Raw genomic sequence first — 22,299 nt, forward strand, 5'->3', positions numbered from 1 at the left:
ATAATAACCCTTGTGATGGGTTTTAGTAGTCCAGTGGTTAAGCCTCCATGCTTCCACTGCAGGGGACACGGGTGTAATCCCTGGTCAGGGAACTAAGATCCTGCATGCCACATGGCATGGCCAAAAAAAACCACCCAAAACAAACAAAGAAAAAAAAACCCTTGCGATTAGCCCACTGGATAATCCAGAATAATCTCCCCATCTCAAGATCCTTAACCGCAAAGTCCCTTTTTCCCTGTAAGGTTACAAATTCACAGGTTCCAGGGTTGAGGACATGGATATCTTTGGGAGGGCGAATATTATTCTGCCTGCCACACTGTGAGTTAAACATTCTTCCACTTAGAGTGGCTTTGGCTTTGGGGTTTCAGGCTACAACTACAACTAGTGATTCTGCGTTCTTCTAGATATTTATTGAGCACCTACTATGTGCCAGGTCCTGTGCTGAGTGTTAGGAATATAGCAGTGAATAGAACAGACTAATACCAGGACACTCCCTGTGAATGAGACACAGGCCCTCAAGCCCACCCCACTAATCCTACCTGTGGGCTCTGGAGTTTATCATACCTGTTCAAAGACTCCATGTGTACCTGCCCTGCACTTCCTCTCCTGTGAGCAGGACAGTGTAGACTGTGCTTTCACCCATCAATCTTGGGAACCACTTTAACTGCGTTCCAAGGGTGGCCTCTGCGGGCACTCAGCGATGGGAAGTCCCCTCTCTCAGGGCCGTTGGTTCTTGTACACCCAGGCCAGGAACAAGGACGTCGAGGTCACTCTGAAAGTCAACCAGAAAGTCTTGCTGCACTTAAAGGGTCTGCACCATGACCGATCTCGGCGTGGGCAAGTCTGGCACAGCCTGGCCCTGGAGGTGGCTCACTCCTCCCAGGTACCCATCCCCGCATCGGGCAAATGCTGGTTGGTGGCCTCCAGGCAGAATTTGACTGTTGGTGAGAGTAAAGGGTACTGTCTGTTCCTTCCTAGCTGAGGTTCCCCCAGGCCCTGAGTCTGGATGGGGACATTGTCTTCAGGCGGAGTCACCAGGGAGCATTTGACTGCGGTGTGGATGCACGGGCTGCCATCAACCACGATGTCATGTCCCAGGTCAGAAGACCGAGTTCTGCCTCCTTGCTGAGGGAGGAGGGGCTTTAATGTTAGCGAGCAGGTGTCCTGTATGGGACAGCACAGGAGGTGGCAGGGTGGCCCTGGCAAACTGACAGCACAGCCCTTATTTTGGCAGTGTGCATGTGATGAGTCAGATGCACTATTGTAATAAAAGTTTGCTTTACTGTGAAAGTTTATTCCCCAGTCACGTCACGGTTCAGTGTGGCTCTGCTCCACAGTCAACTAGGAACCCAGGCTCCCTCCACCTTGTGGCTCTGCCCAGCTGGTGGATGGTGAGAGAGAGGGTGAGAATTATGCAGGAGGTTTTCATTGGCCAGGCCCATATGTAGTCCATGCCACTCCTGCCTACAGTCCATTGGCCAGAACTCATCACATGACCCCACCCAGCTGCAAGGGAAGCTGGGAAATGTAATTTTAGCCATGTGTCCTGGAGGGAAAGGAAATACATTTTGGTAAATATATAGCAGCCACTGTAGGTCTATTCATGAATTCACCATATACAGATTGTCTTTGCTGTGTGCCAGGCTCTGTGTGATGTACCAGGGCTGCACAGATGACTGTGTTTCTCTTCCCATCTCCAAGGAACTTTCAAGTTCAAATCCCAGCTCCACTGCTGACTTGCTGTGTCACCTTGGGTAAATTACTTAACCCCTCTGAGCATCAGTTTTTCCAGCTGTGAAATGGGAATAGTAATACCAGCATATGAGAGCAGAGGTGATGATTAAATAAGACGATAATTGTAAAGCCAGCTTCCCAGTGCCTAGTTCATGGCCAGGGTCAAATAAATGGCAGCCGTGGACATGGGAGGCACGAGCAGGCACCATGGCAGGGGAAGGAGGGGGTGCAGGGTCCCAGAGCTGTCCTCCCAGCCCCGTGTCTTGGGCGTCACTTCTCAAGCTTCCGAGTAATGCAGCCTCAGTGAGATTTAGGCTGAGAACCATCCAGGGAGGGTGGTGGCTTCTGGCGTCTGCTGTGGGGCCCGGGTTTGGGGCAGACTCTGGGATGACCTGTTCCCCCTCCATGCCAGCAAGCCACCTTCTGGGATTCTGCATCTCATTCTTCTGTTCCCTCTGACCGTGCTTCTCCAACTCCCCCTCCCAACAGGTCTCAGTCCAGCTGAACGGGTCTGACTCCCACTTGGTGTTTTCCCTCCAGCTCAGACATCCCCACAGACCAACATTTCCTCCAGACTTACAGGTATGGATGGTGGTCCCTTTGGGATGACCTCAACTACCTGCCAGGTGTTGTCTCCAAGCAGCCAGCTTGCTGGGAGATGGGGTGGAAGGAAAGGAGGATGGAGACCCTGGGGAGGGAGCAGAGGGAGGGCCGCATCACGATGTTAAGCTTAGCCAGACAGTCCCTCCAGAATCAAGAACAGATGGCAGGGAGGTTTCCAAACCCATCATTTGGAAGTGATTGTCCAGGCAAGAAGGGTTTTCAGTTCCCTGGCGCTGTGTGTGTGTGTGTGTGTGTGTGTGTGTGTGTGTGTGTGTGTGTGTGTGTGTGTGTGTGTGTGTGTGTGTGTGTGTGTGTGTGTGTGTGTGTGTGTGTGTGTGTGTGTGTGTGTGTGTGTGTGTGTGTGTGTGTGTGTGTGTGTGTGTGAGAGAAAGGATCACATTTCACCCTTGAAAATGGAGAGAAGCAGAATTGTCCTCAAACCCTGTCCTGTAGCTGGATTTGGGAGAAGCTGTGTGATCCTTCAGAATGGCTTTTTCAACCCCAGAGTATTTTACCCAGTGTGGGGTAGAAACACTGAAGGGTTTCACTCTACAAGGAAAGGAAGGGGCAGAGAAAGGAGACCAGGTGGGAAGGTTGTGCTCTGCTCTTCCAGGGCTGGCTCCTTAGAAAGCCCCCCACGTCGGTTGCTTCCCTGAGGAAGCCGTGTGTGCTGTGTATGCAGGAATTAGGCCGTGGGCTGGGGAGATGGAGGTGTGGATGGATAATCCCAACAGGGACGAGGACTGGAATTCGATAGCAATTTTTTTTTTTTTTTTTGCGGTACGTGGGCCTCTCACTGCTGTGGCCTCTCCCGTTGCGGAGCACAGGCTCCGGACACGCAGGCTCAGCGGCCATGGCTCACGGGCCCAGCCACTCCGCAGCATGTGGGATCCTCCCGGGCCGGGGCACGAACCCGTGTCCCCTGCACCGGCAGGCGGACTCTCAACCACTGCGCCACCAGGGAAGCCCTCGATAGCAATTTTTTTTTTTTTTTTTTTTTTTTTTGTGGTACGCGGGCCTCTCACTGCTGTGGCCCCTCCCGTTGCGGAGCACAGGCTCCGGACACGCAGGCTCAGCGGGCATGGCTCACGGGCCCAGCCGCTCCGCGGCACGTGGGATCTTCCCAGACCAGGGCACGAACCCGTGTCCCCTGCATCGGCAGGCGGACTCTCAACCACTGCGCCACCAGGGAAGCCCGATAGCAATTTTTAAATGCCTGCTCTGCCTGTGGGTTTTGAAAACTTGAGTGGAGCCTGAGAAGGGCTCTGAATTATGGAAAGTGATCATTCTCAGAGGCACGTTTTTTCACATGTCGGCATCTGTGAAATCAGATGTGTTTTCAAATCCACGCTGGTTCATTGTTTCATTAGCAGCCTTTTCACTTTCAAGGAGATACATAAAATCATGGCACATCTGAGGGCAGCTGGCATCTAGGATTTGAAACCGTGCCGTCGCTGTCATCAGTTGTAACGGGAGCTGATGTCCGTTGAGTGTTTACTGTGTGCCAGGCTCTGTTCTAAACCCTTTATGTGGATCATCTCACGGATGCCTTGTGGTGCTGCTGTCTCGGCATTCTACAGATGAGACTCTGAGACAGAGAGAGGTGACGTGACCTGTACAAGGTCATGGAGCGCATAAGTCCGGGATCTTGCATGGGGACCCAGCAGTCTGGCTGCAGAGCCCATGCAGCCTCTGGCACTCAAGGCAGGTGGTGGGTGGGTGGTCCTGCTGGAAGCTTGGATGCTGGGTCACCTAAAGGGTTTGTACTTTATTATTACTTTTTAAAGCCTCAGAATCCTTTGCTCACATTATCTCTGTGATTGAATGGGGGCTGGGGATGGGGGCAGGAGCCTGGCCTTCTCAACCCCATCCTCCCTCTTGAAATCCCTCCGGGGTATCTTTCCACTGGTGTTTCACAACCTAATTTTCATTATTGCCTCCCTGCCCAAGGAGACTTTTTAGACATTTTTTTCCTCTAACCGTCCCTTTTATGAAAACTTAAGTCCACAGATGTCCTGTATTTGTTATGTGCTGATGTACACCTATGCCTTATATAAGACGTTGTTGTTTTTCTTAACCTACCTGCTAAGAACCAATTATGCATTTAGGGCAATATTGCCCCTGTTGAGAATGCACACTCCGTAGGACCCCTCAGGCCCACAGAAGCCAATCAGAGAAAGAACGGTGTACCCTGGACCTTCCCAACCCAAGCTGCATGTTAGAATCACCTGGGGAGGGCTTCCCTGGTGGCACAGTGGTTGAGAGTCCGCCTGCCGGTGCAGGGGACACGCGTTCGTGCCCCAGTCCGGGAAGATCCCACATGCCGTGGAGCGGCTGGACCTGTAAGCCATGGCCGCTGAGCCTGCGTGTCCGGAGCCTGTGCTCCACAACGGGAGAGGCCACAGCAGTGAGAGGCCTGCTTACCGAAGAAAAAAAAAAAAAATCACCTGGGGAGCTTTTAGAACATACCTACCTGGACCCCAGCCTGGAGATGCTGAGTTGATTAGTCAGGGGGTCACAGACACACTTTTAAAAAAAATAATAAACTTCATTTTTTAGAGCAGTTTTACGTTTACAGAGAAATTGAGCAGAAAGTACGGAGAGTTCCCATATACCTCCTTTCCCCACAGTACAGTTTCCCGTCTTATTAACATCTTGCATTAGTGCGGTACCTTTGTTAAAATTGATGGACCAGTGTTAATTTATTATTAACTAAAGTCTATAGTTCACGTTTAGGGTTCACTCTTTTTGTCGTACATTCTGTGGGTTTTGCCAAATGCAGAACGTCGTATTTCAGCCTTTACTGTATCATACAGAGTAGTTTCACTGCCCTAAAAGTCCTTCTCAATCCACCGATTCCTCCCTCCCTCTCTCTTAACCTCTGGCTGCCACTGAGCCATTTTCTGTCTTTTTGGTTTTACCTGTTCCCTGAACGTCATAGAGTTGGACTCATTCAGTATGTAGCCTTGAAATAAAAGATTGGCTTCTTTCGTTTAGAATATGCAGTTACATTTCCTTCATGTCTTTTCACGGCTTGATAACTCATTTCTTTTTATCACTGAATAATATTGCATTGCATGGATCTACAGTTTATCAATTCAAATATGGAGGGACCAGGCTTACTTGTAAAAGCTTCCCATGTGATTGTAATGTGCAGACCGGGCTAGGCCAGTTTCTACCCCGTAAGATGGGGAAACTGAGGCCCAGATCAGGAAAGGGGCTTCAGGTCCTGCAGAGCTGGTGGAGGAGTGGGCCTCGCTGCTCCCACCCCCACTCCTCCCCGCCCCCGACCATTGCCCTGGTCAAGCCTGACCCCAGGTGTGGCCCTCTCCTTATGCACTGGGCACTCTCCCCTTTGACCTCCAGAGCTTCTAGGGGTCCTCTGGGCCCCAGGGCACACTGTTAGGAGCATCCTTTTCTGTAACTGAGCTGCACAGGGGTCCTCTGCTTTCTCCAGCAGCCCCCTTTCAGGCACAAGCATGAGTTTTAGAGCCAGGCAGGCCCAGGTTGAATATGTGACCCTCTCTGAGCTGCAGTTCCCCCATTTGTAAGAAAGTAATCCCACTTGACATGCGGTGGAAAGGACAAGATGAGACTCTGTTCCTGGGCCAGGAGCTGGAGTCAGGGAAGGCTGTCCCCCACTCTTCTCTCTGTCTCATTTCTCTTCCTGAGTGTTTGCAGTCTGCTGCATTTGATGGTGCTCAGAGCCGGAGTGGCTCAGGAAGGCTTCCTGGAAGAAGGGGCCTTCTGCATTCCCAGCTCCCACAGACCCTTCCTGTCCCCCCTCCACTTCTGAGCTCTCTCCTGCCTCCCTGCAGGTGCAGGCAGCTGCTGGGCGCTACAAAGAGCGCAACCTCAACGGCTCCCTGTCTGTGCACGTGTCTGGTGAGGTGCTCGTTCTACTGGAGGCCACTGCCAGCCAGGATACCTGGAGGAGCAGCCGGGGCTGGGGCATGAACGTCCTTCTCCGCCAGGAGGTCCTCAGAGGCCCCAGAGCTGTTCAGCTGCAGCTGTCCGGCAAGGTCACCCCAGACAGGTACCCATCCCCAAGTGGCCTGTGAGGGGTGAGGGGGCCTCCGAGGTCAAAGGCCTGGCGTCCTGGGAGATGGAAAATCATCATCCAGAGGTTCCTCTGGAACCATGCCTGAATTACCCCCGTTTGTGCCATTCTTGATTTTTAAGGCTTTGAGGGAATGGAAGGGAGGAGGCATTCAATTTTCCACTTTGATCTGTTTTCTTTTTTAGTTACAACAGCATTCATTCTAGATGACTTGAAAGATTATAATAATGAATAAGGAGTAAACCAAAAATCACTAGAGGCAGTCATGGGGAATATGTTGGTGTATTTCCCTCCAGTTTGTCATCTCTGACTATATTTTCACATAATGACATGTTCACTATGATGTGGCCTGGGATAGGGAGCCAGCCTGGGTTCAAATCCCAGCTCTGCTATTGCTGCCTCGGGAACCTTGTGTGAGACACTGTGCCCTTCTGTGCCTCAGTTTCTCAACCTGCTTCTTAGGGTTGTCCTAGAATTAACTGGACAGCACGTGTGAATTCCAAACCAGCTTCTGACCAGCGAGAACGTTCGCTTCCAGCTGCCATAGAGCTGCTTTAAGGCTTTGGACATGGTCCTAGATAACCCTGTCCCTGGAATTACCATCTACGCCTGTGTGTCCACCTGCCTATTCATCCATCTGCACATCCTTATTCCCAATCTAAAAAGGGTTTGAGGCAGATGTGAAAATATATATTGTTCTAGGTCAAGAATTAGCAAACTTTCAGGAAAGGGCCAGATGGTAAATACTTTTGGACCTGTGGGCCATGTGGTCTCTGTTGCAAGTACTTATGTAAATGAATGGGTGTGGCCGAGTTCCAATAAAACTTTATTTACTAAACAGGGGGTGGGCTGGTTTTGGCCCACAGGCGCATAGCTTGCCAACTCTTGTTCTGGGTTTAAAAAAAATACATAAGGAAATTAGGGTGAAGGGAAGGAAAAATGGGAAGGTGCTCAAAGTGGCATTGGTAAACAAATGCCATTTTCTAGAGTGGAGCTGAAGATTTGTCTCTGGGCTTCCTAGTAGCCAGTGCAAAAAGAGAAACCAACCAATGGCATTATTTGCAAACAGTGCCCTTCCTTATGGGAAAACACACGCCCCCTCACATACCTGTGTGAATGTTCACCAAGGAAAGCATGGCTGACCTTGTTCCTGGTCTTGGTACTTGAGGGAGGTATCTCTTATGGTGTCCTGTCAATAACATACCACAGGGTTGATAGGGATCATGTCCTCTGCTCCAGTGCTCCAGGAAGTTTAACAGCAGGCTTCCTGGGGCTGTCTTTTCCCTTGTCCCTCACCATAACAACATACATCGATAACTCATTAGCAATGTCAGCTCATCAACATCAGTTGTTCCATTTTTGCCTCCACTTTACAGAAGACGAGACTGAGGTTCAGGGAGGTCATGTCCTTGTGCAAGGCCACACAGTGAGTGAGCAGTAGCCCTGGGATTCGAATTCATGTTTGACTGACCTCAAGGCCCATGATCTTAACTCCCTATTACCCTGTGTCCCTGTGGGCTGAGGGCCAGTAAGGCAGTCCCTTGATGGGTCTGGACAGTGGGGTTCAGGAATGCACCTCTTATGGGCTGGCCTGCTTATTTGAAGAGGAAAAATACCATTTGCCTGCAGGGATAGATGCCAACGTTTTCCATGCCCCCATCGCTTTCCTTCCTAGGATTTGGCTGTTTTCCAAGGCACTGCTAGACCAGAACACAGTGCAGCTTTTTCTCAAGGCATCTGAAGAGCAGAGGGGAGGCCAGGTCCTGACCCTGCAGAGCCAAGCCCAGCACACCTGGGCAGCCGTGCCCCGTCTTCTGACCCTCACAGGTGTGCTGAAGCAGAAGGAGACACTCACAGAAGGTGAGAGCCTGGGGAACGCCACGGGGCAGGGACAGTGGGGATCTGGCAAACACTTTCTGTGGGTCCACAGCGTAGATGAAATCCTATACATTTTCAAGTCCACTGATGCTCTGTTCCAGTGTCTGACACACTGGCGAAACCCCTCTGTCAGAAATTAATACCCGTTCAGACAAAGTGAATCCTCTGCTCTCTAAATACTAAACAGGCTTCCTTGTGCAGGACTTGTCAGAGCCTTAACATGCTAATGGACGTTGGAAATATCCAGGTAGGAGAGTTGGGTGCAGTGTTCCCCAAACAAATTTTTTCTAACACTTTTTTCTCTTCCAGTTGTATTGAGATGTAATTGACAAGGAGCACTGTATGTTTGTGTACCACATAATGGTTTGACTTACATACATCAGGAAATGATTATCACAATAAGTTTAGTGAACATCCATCATCTCACATAGACACAAAATTAAAGAAATAGAAAGAAACTTTTTTCTTATGGTAAGAACTCTTAGGATTTATTCTCTTAACAACTCTCATATATAACAGAGCAGTGTTAATTATATTTATCATGTTGTACATTGTATTCCTAGTACTTATTTATCTTATAACTGGAAGTTTGTACCTTTTAAAAAAGTTTTTTTTGAAGTATACTTGATTTACAATGTTATGATAATTACTGATGTACAGCAAAGTGATTCTGTTATACATATATACACATTCTTTTTTTAAATATTCTTTTCCATTATGGTTTGTCATAGGATATTGAATATAGTTCTCTGTGCTATACAGTAGGACCTTGTTGTTTATCCATTCTGTATATAAAAGCATCTGCTAACCCCAACCTCCCACTCCATCCCTCTTTCAACCCCCTCCCCCTTGGCAACCACCAATCTGTTCTCTATATCCATGATTCTGTTTCTGTTTCAAAGATAGGTTCATTGTGTCATCTTTTAGATTCCACATATAAGTAATATCATATGGTATTTGTCTTTCTCTTTCTGACTTACTTCAGTTAGCATGATAATCTCTAGTTGCATCCATGTTGTTGAAAATGGCATTATTCCGTTCTTTTTTTATGGCTGAGTAGTATTCCACTGTATATATGTACCACATCTTCTTTACCCATTCATCTGTCGATGGACATTTAGGTTGTTTCCATGTCTTGGCTATTGTGAATAGTGCTGCTGTGGACATAGGGCTGCATGTATCTTTTTGAATTAGAGTTATGTCCAGCTATATGCCCAGCAGTGGGATTGCTGGATCATATGGTAATTCTATTTTTAGTTTTTTGAGGAACCTCCATACTGTATTCCACAGCGGCTGCACCAACTTACATTCCCACCAAGAAGTTTGTACATTTTGATTGCCTTCATCCAATCCCTGCCCATCCCCCACCTCTGGTAACTACAAATCTGGTCTTTTTTAAAAAAATTGAACTGGAATTGATGTACAATTTTATATAAGTTACAGGTGTACAATACAGTGATTCACAATTTTTAAAGGTTATACTTCATTTAAAGTTATTATAAAATATTGGCTATATTCCCTGTGTTGTACAATAGATCCTTGTAGCTTTTTAATTTTATGCATAATGGTTTATACCTCTTAATCCCCTACCCCATTCTTGCCCGTCCCCCCCGCTCCCTTCTCCCCACTGGTAACCACCAGTTTGTCCTCTATATCTGTGAGTCTGTTTCTTTTTTGTTATATTCACTAGTCTGTTTAATTTTTAGATTCCACGTATAGGTGGTATCATACAGTATTTGTCTTTCTCTGTCTGACTTACTTCACTTAGCATAATACCCTCCAAGTCCATCCATGTTGCTGGAAATTGCAAAATTTCATTACATTTTTATGGCTGGGTAGTGTTCCACTGTATATATATACCACATCTTCTTTATTCATTCATCTGTTGATGGATGAATTGCTTCCATATCGTGGCCATTGTAAATAGCGTTGCTATGATCATTGAGGTGCATGTATCTTTTCGAATTAGTGTTTTCATTTTTTTGGATATATACCCAGGAGTGGAATTGCTGGGTCATATTGTCCTTCTATTTTTAGTTTTTTGAGAAACCTTCATACTGTTTTCCATAGTGGCTGCACCAATTTACATTCCCACCAACAATGTACGAGGGTTCCCTTTTCTCCTTGTCCTCGTCAACATTTGTTATTTGTTCTTTTTGGTGATAGCCATTCTGACAGATGCGAGGTGATATCCATTGTGGTTTTAATTTGCATTTCCCTGATGGTTAATGACGTTGAGCATCTTTTTCATGTGCCTATTGGCCATCTGCATGTCCTCTTTGGAAAAATGTCTGTCCATTTTTTACCCGGGTTGTTTGTGGGTTTTGGGTTTTTTTTTTTTGATATTGAGTTATATGAGCTATTTATATGTTTTGGATATTAACCCCTTATCAGTCGTATCATTTGCAAACATTTTCTCCCATTCAGTAGGTTGTCTTTTTGTTTTGTCGATGGTTTCATTTGCTGTGCAAAAGCTTTTAAGTTTAATTAGGTCCCATTTGTTTATTTTTGCTTTTATTTCCTTTGCTTTAGGAGACGGATCCAAAGAAATATTGCTATTGATACGATTTATGTCAAAGAGTGTTCTGCTTATGTTTTCCTCTAGGGGTTTTATGGTTTCTGGTCTTACATTTAGGTCTTTAATCCATTTTGAGTTTATTTTTGTATATGGTGTTAGAGAATGTTCTAATTTCTTTCTTCTACATGTAGCTGCCCAGTTTTTCCAGCACCATTTATTGAAGAGTCATCTCTTTTTCTATGAGTTTGTTTTTGAAGTATAATTTTGAAGTATAATTGAAGTACAACACTGTGTTAATTCCTGTTACACAACATAGTGACTCAATATTTCTGTGTTTCAAATGATCACGATAAGTCTAATTATGATATGTCACCATACAAAGATATTGCACAGTTATTGACTCTGTTCCCGACATTGTGCATTTTAGACCCATGACTCATTTATCTCGAGATATTGCACAGTTATCGACTCTGTTCCCCACATTGTACATTTTAGACCCGTGACTCATTTATCTCGCAGCTGGAAGTTTGTGCCTCTTAATCTCTCTCACCTATTTCTCTCTCCCTCCCCCCACCTCCCCTCTGGGAACCACCTGTTTGTTCTCTGAATCTGTGACTCAGTTTCCATTTTATGTTTGTTGGCTTATTTGTTGCTTTTTTTAAGATTCAACATATAAGTGAAATCATACGGTTTTTGTCCTTCTCTGTCTGACTTATTTCACTTAGCATAATACCCTCTAGGACCATCCATGTTGTCGGAAATGGCAAGATTTCATTCTTCTTATGGCTGAGTAGTATTCCATTTTATATATATATATAGACATACACACAGACACACACACATACACACACACACACACACACACACACACACACACACACACACTACATCTTCTTTATCCATTCATCTGTCAATGGACAGTTAGGTTGCTTCCATATCTTGGCTATTGTAAATAATGCTGCAATGAACGTAAGGGTGCATATATCTTTTCTAATTACTGTTTTCATTTTCTTCAGATAAATACCCAGGAGTGGATTTGCTGGATCATATGGTAGTTCAAGTTTTAACGTTTTGAGGAATTTCCATATTGTTTTTCAGAGTGGCTACATTTAATACTTTTTGTTTTGACATGATTTCAGACTTACAGAGAAGTGGCAAGAATATTACAAGGAATCCCATAGGCTCTTTACCTAGGTTCACCAATTATTGACATTTATCATAACTGCTTTATCATTTTTATTCTCTCTCTTTGTCTGTTTTTCTGTCGCCCTCTATGTGTGTATGTGTGTGTGTGTGTGTGTGTGTGTGTGTGTGTGTGTGTGTGTATAAGACATTATTATTTGCATGTAAGGTTTTTTTTGGCCAAGCCATGCGGCATGCGGGATCTTAGTTCCCCCACCAGGGATCGAACCTGCGCCCCCTGCAATGGAAGCACAGAGTCTTAACCACTGGACTGCCAGGGAAGTCCCTAAAATTTTTTATTCTTGAACTGTATTGTACTAAGCTGCAGACATGATAGTTCTTCACCCCTAAATAGTTCAATGTTTATTTCCTAAAAATAGACATTCTCCTACATTCCACAGTACAGTTCTCAAAATCAGAAAATTAACATTTATATAAGGCTGTTATCTACAAACCTTATTCAGATTCCACCAGTTATCCCATTAATGTCCCCTATAGTAAAAGAAAATCCTGAATTGTGCATTACATTTAGTCGTATTGTTTCTTTGGTCTCTTTTATTCTGGATCAGTTCCTCTGTATTTCTTTCTCTTTCATGATTATATTTCAAAGTTGGTAGAATATCCCTCATTTGGGCTTTGTTAGATGCTTCCTCATGACTATTTTCAAAAAAGCCTCGTTGGCAGAATACCACCTGATGTCAGTTTGTCCCAGTGCTACTGGTGACATCAGTTTTGATCACTTGATTAAGGTAACGTCTGCGAAGTTTCTTCACTATTAAGCATTTTTCCCCTTTGTATGCTAACTTCATAAAACAAGTTGAGAAGTACTTTCTTCCCTTCTATTTTCTGAAAGAGTTTGTATAAGATTAGTGTGAATGCTCCCGTAATTGTCTGATGGACTCTAGGAGAGAAGCCATCTGGACTTTGTGGAAATTTTTGTTTTGAAAATGAATAGATATATAAAGCTATTCAGATTTTCTATTTCATCACGTGTCAGTTTGCGTAAGTTATATTTTTCAAGGAATTTGTCCATCTCCACTAAGTAGTCTAATTTATTGGCATAGTTGTTCATTATATGTATTATAATCCTTTTCATGTATGCAGGATCTATAGTGATACCCTTGCTTTCATCACTAATAGTTGTTACTTGTGTTTCTTCTCTCTCTTCCTTATTAGTCTAACTTGGATTTCATCAATTTTGTTAATCCTTTCAAAGAACCAAATTTTGGATCTGTTAATTTTCTCTCTTGTCTCTTTTCAGTTCCATTGATTTCAGCCATTATCTCTATTATTTCCTTTCTTACACTTAATTTGGGTTTACTTTACTCTTCTTTTTTTAATAAATTTATTTATTTTTGGCTGTGTTGGGTCTTCATTGCTGCTCGTGGGCTTTCTCTAGTTGCGGCGAGTGGGGGCTACTCTGTTGCGGTGAGAGTGCTTCTCATTGCACTGGCTTCTCTTGTTGCAGAGAATGGGCTGTAGAGTACGCGGGCTTCAGTAGTTGTGACTCGCAGGCTCAGTAGCTGTGGCTCGCAGGCCCTAGAGAGCGTAGGCTCAGTAGTTGTGGCGCATGTGCTTAGTTGCTCTGCGGCATGTGGGATCTTCCCAGACCAGGGCTCGAACCCGTGTCCCCTGCATTGGCAGGCGGATTCTTAACCACTGCGGCACCAGGGAAGACCCTTTTGCTCTTTTTTTTACAGTTTATTTATGGCAGATCCTCAAGCCATTGATTTTTAGACCTTTTTTCTTTTCTAATATAAACATATAAAACCATACATTTTCCTCTTAAGTTCCTTTAGCTGCATCCCACAAATTTTTATGTCATGTGTTTTCATTATCATTTATTTTGAAATATTTTCAAACTTGTGATTTCTTCTTTGACCCATGTATTTGAAGTATGTTGCTTAATATCCAAATATTTGAGATTTTTCTAGATAGCTTTTTAATATTTAATTTCATTGTGATCAGAGGATCTCTTCTGTAGGATAAAGTCTTTTAAAATTTGTTGTGACTTGTGTTATGGTCCAGTCTATATCTACCTTGTGAACATACCTTATGCACTTAAAAAGAATTGGTATTCTGCTGTTGTTGGGTGTCATGTTCTATAAATGTTAAGTCAAGGTCCTTGGTTGTATTGCTCTGATATATATCTTTACTGATTTTTTTTGTCTGGTTATTCTATCAATTAATGAGAGAAGTGTGTTAAACTCTCCAGCTATGTGGATTTCTCTATTTCTTGCTTTCAGTCTATTTTTGCTTCATGTATGTTGATGTACTAGGTGCATAAGCAAATAGGATTATTATGCATTCTTGATGAATTGACCTGTTTATCATTGTGAAGTGGACTGTTTATCTCTCACACAGTTCTTTGTCTTGAAGTCTGTTTTGTCTGATATTAACGTTGCCACTTCTGTTTTTTATTGGAATTTGTACTGTATATATTTTTCCATGCTTTTTTTTTCAAATATATATTTCCTATATTTGAGGTACATTTCTTGTAGCCCACATGCAGTTGGATTTTGCTTTTATTTCCAGTCTGACAATCTCTGCCTTTTTTTTTTTTTTTTTTTTTTTTTGCGGTACGCGAGCCTCTCACTGTTGTGGCCTCTCCCGTTTCGGAGCACAGGCTCCGGACGTGCAGGCTCAGCGGCCATGGCTCACGGGCCCGGCCGCTCCGCGGCATGTGGGATCTTCTCGGACCAGGGCACGAACCTGTGTCCCCTGCATCAGCAGGCGGACTCTCAACCACTGCGCCACCAGGGAAGCCCTCTCTGCCTTTTAATTATGGTATTTACTTGATTTATCTTTAATGTAATTATTGATATGATTAGATTTGGGTCTACTATTTTGCTGTTTTGTTTTCTACTTTCCCATATATTTTTTTGTTCCTCTGTTACCCTTTTTTTGCCTTCTTTTGGCTGATTTTTAAAAAATTTTAGAACTCAGCGTTAATTTATCTATTGCTCTTTCAACTATGTTTCTGTATGTTCTTTCACATTCTACTTAGAGTTTCTGGTATCATTTCTCTTCAATATAAAGAATCACCTTTATAGAAACTAACACAACATTGTAAAGCAGCTATACTCCAATAAAAATTAAAAAAAAAAAAAAGGATCACCTTTCGCATTTCTTGTAAGTCTGGCTTACAACAATGAACTCCCTTAGTTTTTATTTATTTGAAAATGTTCTATTTTGCCCTGATTCTTGAAGGATATTTTAAAAATGCATATATATATCTCTTAACACGTTTAGAAGTTTTTCATATTTACTTCTTCAAAGATTTCTTTCTGTCCCATTCTCATTGTCCTCTCCTCCTGGGATTTCTAACTGCATGTGCTTTAGAAGTTTCTATATTGTTCCACAGATCTCTGAGGATCTGTTGACCTTTTTAGTCTTTTTTCTCTTTTCTTCAGATATCTATCAATCTATCTTCCAGTTCACTGGCTCTTTAATCTTTCTTCTCCAAACACCAGCCAATAAAAATGTTAAGACCATCCAATAATTTCTTTTCAATCACAGATTTTATGTATTTTATTTAGTTCTAAAATCACCACTAGGCTCTTTTTATTAATTTATATTTTCCTTATATTTTTGAGCATGGTTGTAAGAGCTGTTTTAAAATCCTTATCTGCTAATTCCAATGTCTAGGTCATCTTGGGATTGATCTCCCTTGATGATTGCCCTTTCTCTTAAATACAGGTTACGTTTTCCTATTTCTTTGTATGTCTAGTAATTTGAGATTGTATTCTAGACATTTTGAATGATGTTAAGACTCTGATTCTTTTATATTTCTCTAAAGAGTATTGTTATTTTTTAAAATTTTAGCATGCAGTTAACTTGGCTGGGCTCAAAATCCAAACTCTGTCTTTCCTCTGGTGGGCTGCAGTGGAAAGAATTTTCAGCTCTTTTATCTTAGCTGGTTTGCTTGGAGTCTGTACCACCCTTGTGAAGTTCAAGGATTAGCTTTGGAGAGAGTTTATAGGTAGAATTTGGGATTCCCCCATGTGGCTCTCTCTGGAATTTCCCACTTCACTTTCCATTTGCTATTGTCACCTTGAACTCTGTTCTTTGATTCTTTAATCAGTAAGACCATAAATTTCTGTGTGAGTTTTCTTCACCCTGCATGGCACCAAAAAAGAGTAAAAACATACAACTCGGCTAGTGCTGGTCCTTTCCTTCAAGTTTTAACTCCCCTCCACTGTCTGCCTGTTTATGGTCAGTCTCCAGCCACTTCGGGTAACTGTTTCATATATTTTGTCCAGAGTGTACAATTGTTACCTCGGGAGGGTTGGTCCATTTAAGTGTCTCCACCATTAATGGAAATAGAACTCCTCCTGTGTCCTTTTGACATGTCCCTATCATTCCTTGACCACTTCCTTCCTTTATGACCAAAAAGATGTTTCAATCTCATGTTGTATTTTCCCTGAGATGGAATAAGTCATTTCTCCAAGGATTCCTGGTTCCTTTTTGTGCAAAATGGTATTTAGAAACTAAGATCTGGGTTCTAGGTGTATTTACTCCTACTGAAGTATCTGTCTTTCTAGGCCTTCTCAATGGACAGACCAAGAAAATATATGTATGTGTACATACATGCACACACAACTATATCTGTCTATCTACAGATAAATAAGTTTACAACCATTAGTCCTTAATTCCAATCCATCATCAAAAAGCTCATTCTGTTTCTTCCCCCTTTTCATATTTCTTATTCCCTTCTTCAACAGTAAGAAACCTGGCTCTAATTATTCACAACATATTTAGTTATTTCTTCAGCCCTAGGATACATAGAAAGTAGTCAGAATTATTAACCTATACCTTTGAGGAAATAAACCCTTTTAACTAGAATTCAGTATTTGTTTAGAGTTCTTCTTGTCTTTGGCCTGAGGGTATAAATCTAAACACGGTGTTTATTTATTTTAAAATACTCATTTATTTATTTATTTCGTTGTGCCGGATCTTAGTTGCGGCACACGGGCTCCTTAGTTGCAGCAGGCGGGCTCCTTAGTTGTGGCATGAGAACTCTTAGTTGCGGCGTGCATGTGGGATCTAGTTCCCTGACCTGGGGTCAAACCTGGGCCCCCTGCATTGGGAGTGTGGAGTCTTATCCACTGCGCCAGGAAAGTCCGCAAACACGGTGTTTAAATGTTAGTTGGAGTTAATCTCCCACCCACCCCGTGTGATGTTGTAAATCATTCGAAGTACAGTTGGTTCACTGGTTTCTGTTTGTATTCCATTTTCAGGTTCCCCCTATCTTTATTGATTTTGTGCATTTATTTTTTGATTATGTGAAACATTAACAAGTTTCCAAAAGTCAGAATTATACAAAATGGGATCTTCTGCCCAAGCATCCTTGACCGTAGCACCCTAGCTGGACATCTGTCCAGGGCCCTGTGTTTCAGAATCTAAAGACTCTGCTTTCCCACCTACCTTGGGGGAATAGTGTCATTCTCTAATCTTAATATTAACACTGACCCTCCTAATTCCTAATTGGTTAAATTGTGGCAAAACCAAATTGCATAATAAAATACCTGTCTAAAGATCAAATGACATGGCTTTGAAAAAATTTAAATACAATCAAGCAGCGTGCTGTTCTTCTCAAGTTTACTTTGAGTTACACTGATGGTCTCCCCTTCATCTTTCTGAAGTTTATCATTTGCAGCTGATAACTAACAGACCCTCATGCTGATCTCTTAACACACATTGCTTCTTTTGTTTTTGGCCATGCCATGTAGCATGTGGGATCTTAGTTCCCTGACCAGCGATTGAACCCGTGCCCCCTGCAGTAGAAGGGTGGAGTCTTAACCACTGGACCACCAGGGAAGTCCCACATTGCTTCATTTTTTTTTTTTTTTTTTTCGGTACGGGGGCCTCTCACTGTTCTGGCCTCTCCCGCTGCGGAGCACAGGCTCCGGACGCACAGGCTCAGTGGCCACGGCTCACGGGCCCAGCCTATCCGCGGCACGTGGGATCCTCCCGGACCGGGGCATGAACCCGCGTCTCCTGCATCGGCAGGCGGACTCTCAACCACCGCGCCACCAGGGAGGCCGACATTTTTGAAGGCAATTATTAAGGTATAATTTCTTGGGGTACAATTTACATATGGGGAAAAACCCCTTCAAGTGTTGATAAACTCATACAGTTGTGTACCCATCAACACAGTCCTGATACAGAATAGTTCCATCACCCCCAAAATTTCCTTCCTGCTGCTCATTGTCATCAGCCTTTCCCCCACCCCCTGTCCCTGGCAACCACTGAGATGTTGTCTGTCCCTATGGTTTGGGTTATTCCAGGATGTCACGTGAAATGGAATCATACAACACGTAAGCTTTGAGTATGGGATCTTTTGCCCAACGTAATGTGGTTGAGGTTCATCAAAGTTGTATGTATCAGTAGTTCTTTTTCCTTTTTACTGGTGAGTAATATTCTATTCCATGGATATACTGCAGTTTATCCATTCACAGCTGAAGGATATTTGAGTTGTTTCCCGTCATTTCCAATTATGAATAAAGCTTCAATAATCATTGGTCTATAGGTTTTTGTGGGAACATATGGTTTCATTTCTCTTGGGTGAATACCTAGGAGTGGGATTGCTGGGTTGTATGGCAAGTATATGTTTATAGGAACCTGCCAGACTGTTTCCAGAGTAGCAGCACCATTGTCCATTCCCACCAGCGATGTGTGAGCGTTCTAGTTGCTCTGCATCCTTGCTAGCAATTTGTACTGGCAGTTTTTGGCTTTGGGTTTTTTTGTTGTTTGTTTCTTTGATCAGTCGAATTGTTTTTGTAGTTGTATGTCATTTTGGTTTTAATTTGCATTTCCCTAATGACTAATTTTGTCGAACATCTTTTCATTGCCTTATTTGCCACTTGTAAATCTTTTTTGGTGAAGTGTCTATTCAAACCTTTTGCCCATTTAAAAAATCAAGTGGCTTGTTTTTTATTATTGAATTAGGGAAACATTTGTACAAGTCCTTTATCAGGGGTTTTAAAATATCTTCTCCTGATCTATGTCTTTTTATTTTTTTAATGGTGTCTTTTGAAAAGTGGAGGTTTTAAGTTTTGATGAAGTCTGATTTATCATTTTTTTTCTTTTGATGTCATATAAGAAATATTCGGCTGAGGCCACAAATTTTTCTCTCATATTTTTTTCTAGAAGTGTTATGATATTAGGTTTTAAATTTTGGTGTGTGGTTAATTTTATTTATTTATTATTGAAGTACAGTTGATTTCCAATGTTGCGTTAGTTTCAAGTGTATAGCAAAGTGATTCGTTTTATTTTATATATATATATATATATATATATATATATATCTTTTTCAGATTGTCTTCCATTATAGGTTATTACAAGATATGGAATACAGTTTCCTGTGCTATAGAGCAGGACCTTGTTGTTTATCTGTTTTATATACAGTAGTGTGTATCTGTGAATCCCAAATTCCTAATTTATCCCTCCTTCACCCTTTCCCCCTTGGTAACCATAAGTTTGTTTTCTATGTCTGTGAGTCTGCTTCTGTTTTGTAAATAAGTTCATTTGAGTCATATTTTAGATTCCACATATAAGCGATATCTTATGGTATTTGTCTTTCTCTGTCTGACTTACTTCACTTAGTATGATCATCTCCAGGTCCATCCATGCTGCTGCAATGGCATATTTTATTCTTTTTTATGGTTGAGTAATATTCCATTGCATATCTGTACCACATCTTTTTTTTTGAATTTTATTTTATTTTTTTATACAGCAGGTTCTTATTAGTTATCTATTTTATACACATCAGTGTATACATGTCAATCCCAATCTCCCAATTCATCACACCACCACCACCACCCCTGCCACTTTCCCCCCTTGGTGTCCATACGTTTGTCCTCGACATCTGTTATACCACAACTTCTTTATCCATTCATCTGCTGATGAACACTTAGGTTGCCTCCAGGGCTTGGCTATTGTAAATAATGCTGCTATGAACATTGGGGTGCATGTATCTTTTCTTTTATTTATTTTTTTAAAATTTTAATTTTATATTGGAGCATATTAACAATGTTGTGTCAGTTTCAGGTGCACAGCAGAGTGATTCAGTTAAGCATATACATGTATCTATTCTTTTTCAAATTCTTTTCCCATTTAGGTTATTACAGAATATTGAGCAGAGTTCCTTGTGCTATACAGTAGGTCCTTGTTGGTAATCTATTTTAAATATAGTAGTGTGTACATGTCAATTCCAAACTCCCAATCATTCTCTCCCCCACCCTCCCCCCGGTAACCATAAGTTCGTTCTCTAAGTCTGTTTTGTAAATAAGTTTTGTAAATAAGTTCGTTTGTATCATTTTTTTCTTAGATTCCGCATATAAGCAATATCATATGATATTTGTCTTTCTCTGTCTGACTTAATTAACTTAATATAATGTGGATAATCTCCAGGTCCATCCATGCTGTTGCAGATAGCATTTCATTCTTTTTTTATGGCTAATATTCCATTGTATATATGTACCACATCTTCTGTATCCGTTCATCTGTTGATGGACACTTAGGTTGCTTCCATGTCTTGGCTATTGTAAATACTGTTGCAATGAACATTGGGGTGCCTGTATCTTTTCGAATTAGAATTTTCATCTTTCCTGGATATATGCCCAGGAGTGGAATTGCTGGATCATATGGTAACTCTATTTTTATATTTTTCAAGAACCTCCTTACTGTTCTCCATAATGGCTGCACCAGTTTACATTTTCACCAACAGTGTAGGAGGGTTCCCTTTTCTTATATGGTTAATTTTGAATTAATTTGTGTATCTGTTTGGGTAAAGTTCACGATAGTTTTTTCACATGTGGATTTCCAAACAATTCAGCACATTTATTAAAAAGACTATCCTTTTCCCTGTTAGTTACCTTTGCACTTTTGTCAAAAATCAATTGACAATTTGTGTATGGGTCTATTCCTCGATTCCACACTGTTCTATTGACATTATTTCACACTGGTTAACATCTTGTAGGGCATGGGGACATAGGGCCCTAAAATGTAAGGAATTTGAAAAAGATGATTTCAAGATTCTGCGAGAAATTCCCATCTGTATAGAAAGTGCTCTGGACTCTGTGATAGAGGTTAGCAAGAGCTCTATGTCTGGTAGCACGGAACAAGGGTGTCTAACCCAGCCTGGGGGTGCAGAAAGGCCAAGCAAGGCTTCTTGGAGGTGGTGACCCCCGAGTCAAACCTTGAATGAAAGGAAAGAGGTATAAGGGCACTTGAACCATGTCAAGACCCTACTGGAGCCCAATGGGGTCAGGAGATGTAAATGATTCTGATAAAATCAAGAATTTCTCTAAATGCATGAGTTATGTATTGGAATGGGACTAGCTTAAGGGTGTGTGGGACTAGCTTAAGGGTGTGGAATCTTTTTCTCAAGTGGGTGGAAGAGACCTCTGCGCAGTTTTTCTCTCCGTAGAATTCCAGGTTGGACCCCTCGAGGCTTTCTGGGTCTCAGTTTTGTCGTCTGTAAAATGGGGGCTTTCTATCACGTTGATCCGTGACCCTCCTGAGCAGGATTCAGCACTGGTATTAACAGACACGCCTCATCAGGCTTGCTGCTTTTTGGCCAAAGCTCTTTTATTTGTGAATTAGCTTGCTTGGTCCTTGGACCATCCTGCAGGAGAGGTGGTTTAATTTGGTCCATTTCCCAGATATGCTCTCTCCGACATGAATTAGAATTTTATCATGGATCTAGGAACTTCCTGCCCCAGGATTCTTTGCCTTCCTTCCCAAAGCAGCCCAGTACCCTGGGCTGACCCCCTTCTTTGTATGGGTTCTCTCCCATCCTCTGCAGGTACCATCAAGGTCACTGCCGGCTCAGCTGTGCTGGGATTCCTCTTGCGGGACAAGCATGAGAAGGCAGGGAACAGCACCAGTGTGCACAGTGTGACCTGCATCCTTGTCCAGAATGGCAGCCAGGCCTTGCCAGGAGAGCTCCAGCTGAGGGGGCAACTGCAGGCCCAGACGGGGAGCCTTGAGGGCCAGGCCAGCCTCCACGCTGACACAGTCAGCCTAGCTCTGGGTGGAGTCTGCATCTGGGGCCCTGGGCACAGCCAGCTCTCGGTCACACTGAATCACAACATCAACACCTTGCGTGAGGCAGGTAGGAGGGGTGGATAGGGCCCAATGGCTTCCTCCCCCAAAGACTCCCAGGGCATGAAGCCTAGGGAGTTAAAGGAGCCCCCAGTCCCCAAACCCACCTTCCAGCCCTATTTCCTCCCCCTACCAGCTTCTCCCAGTGCCTCCATCTTCCCTGGGCTGTTATTCAGCCAGAACACTGGTTGCTACCCAGTACAGACACACCTCC

The 22,299-nt window shown here is 43.1% G+C and overlaps 1 protein-coding gene across 1 annotated transcript in view; it reads left to right on the forward strand.

The window, feature by feature from the left end:
• Positions 1-22,299, forward strand: part of LOC309973479 (uncharacterized protein) — a gene marked incomplete at its 5' end in the record, with an annotated part of 144,882 nt that overhangs the window by 77,462 nt on the left and 45,121 nt on the right. The window contains 6 exons of the mRNA XM_082857772.1: positions 746-883; positions 979-1,098; positions 2,224-2,316; positions 6,156-6,373; positions 8,073-8,257; positions 21,787-22,095. Coding sequence (XP_082713898.1) covers positions 746-883; positions 979-1,098; positions 2,224-2,316; positions 6,156-6,373; positions 8,073-8,257; positions 21,787-22,095 — 1,063 coding nt within the window. The remainder of the gene's footprint in view (positions 1-745; positions 884-978; positions 1,099-2,223; positions 2,317-6,155; positions 6,374-8,072; positions 8,258-21,786; positions 22,096-22,299) is intronic.

Source organism: Leucopleurus acutus, assembly GCF_964270905.1.
Source record: "Leucopleurus acutus genome assembly, chromosome: 16".
NCBI lineage: Eukaryota > Metazoa > Chordata > Mammalia > Artiodactyla > Delphinidae > Leucopleurus > Leucopleurus acutus.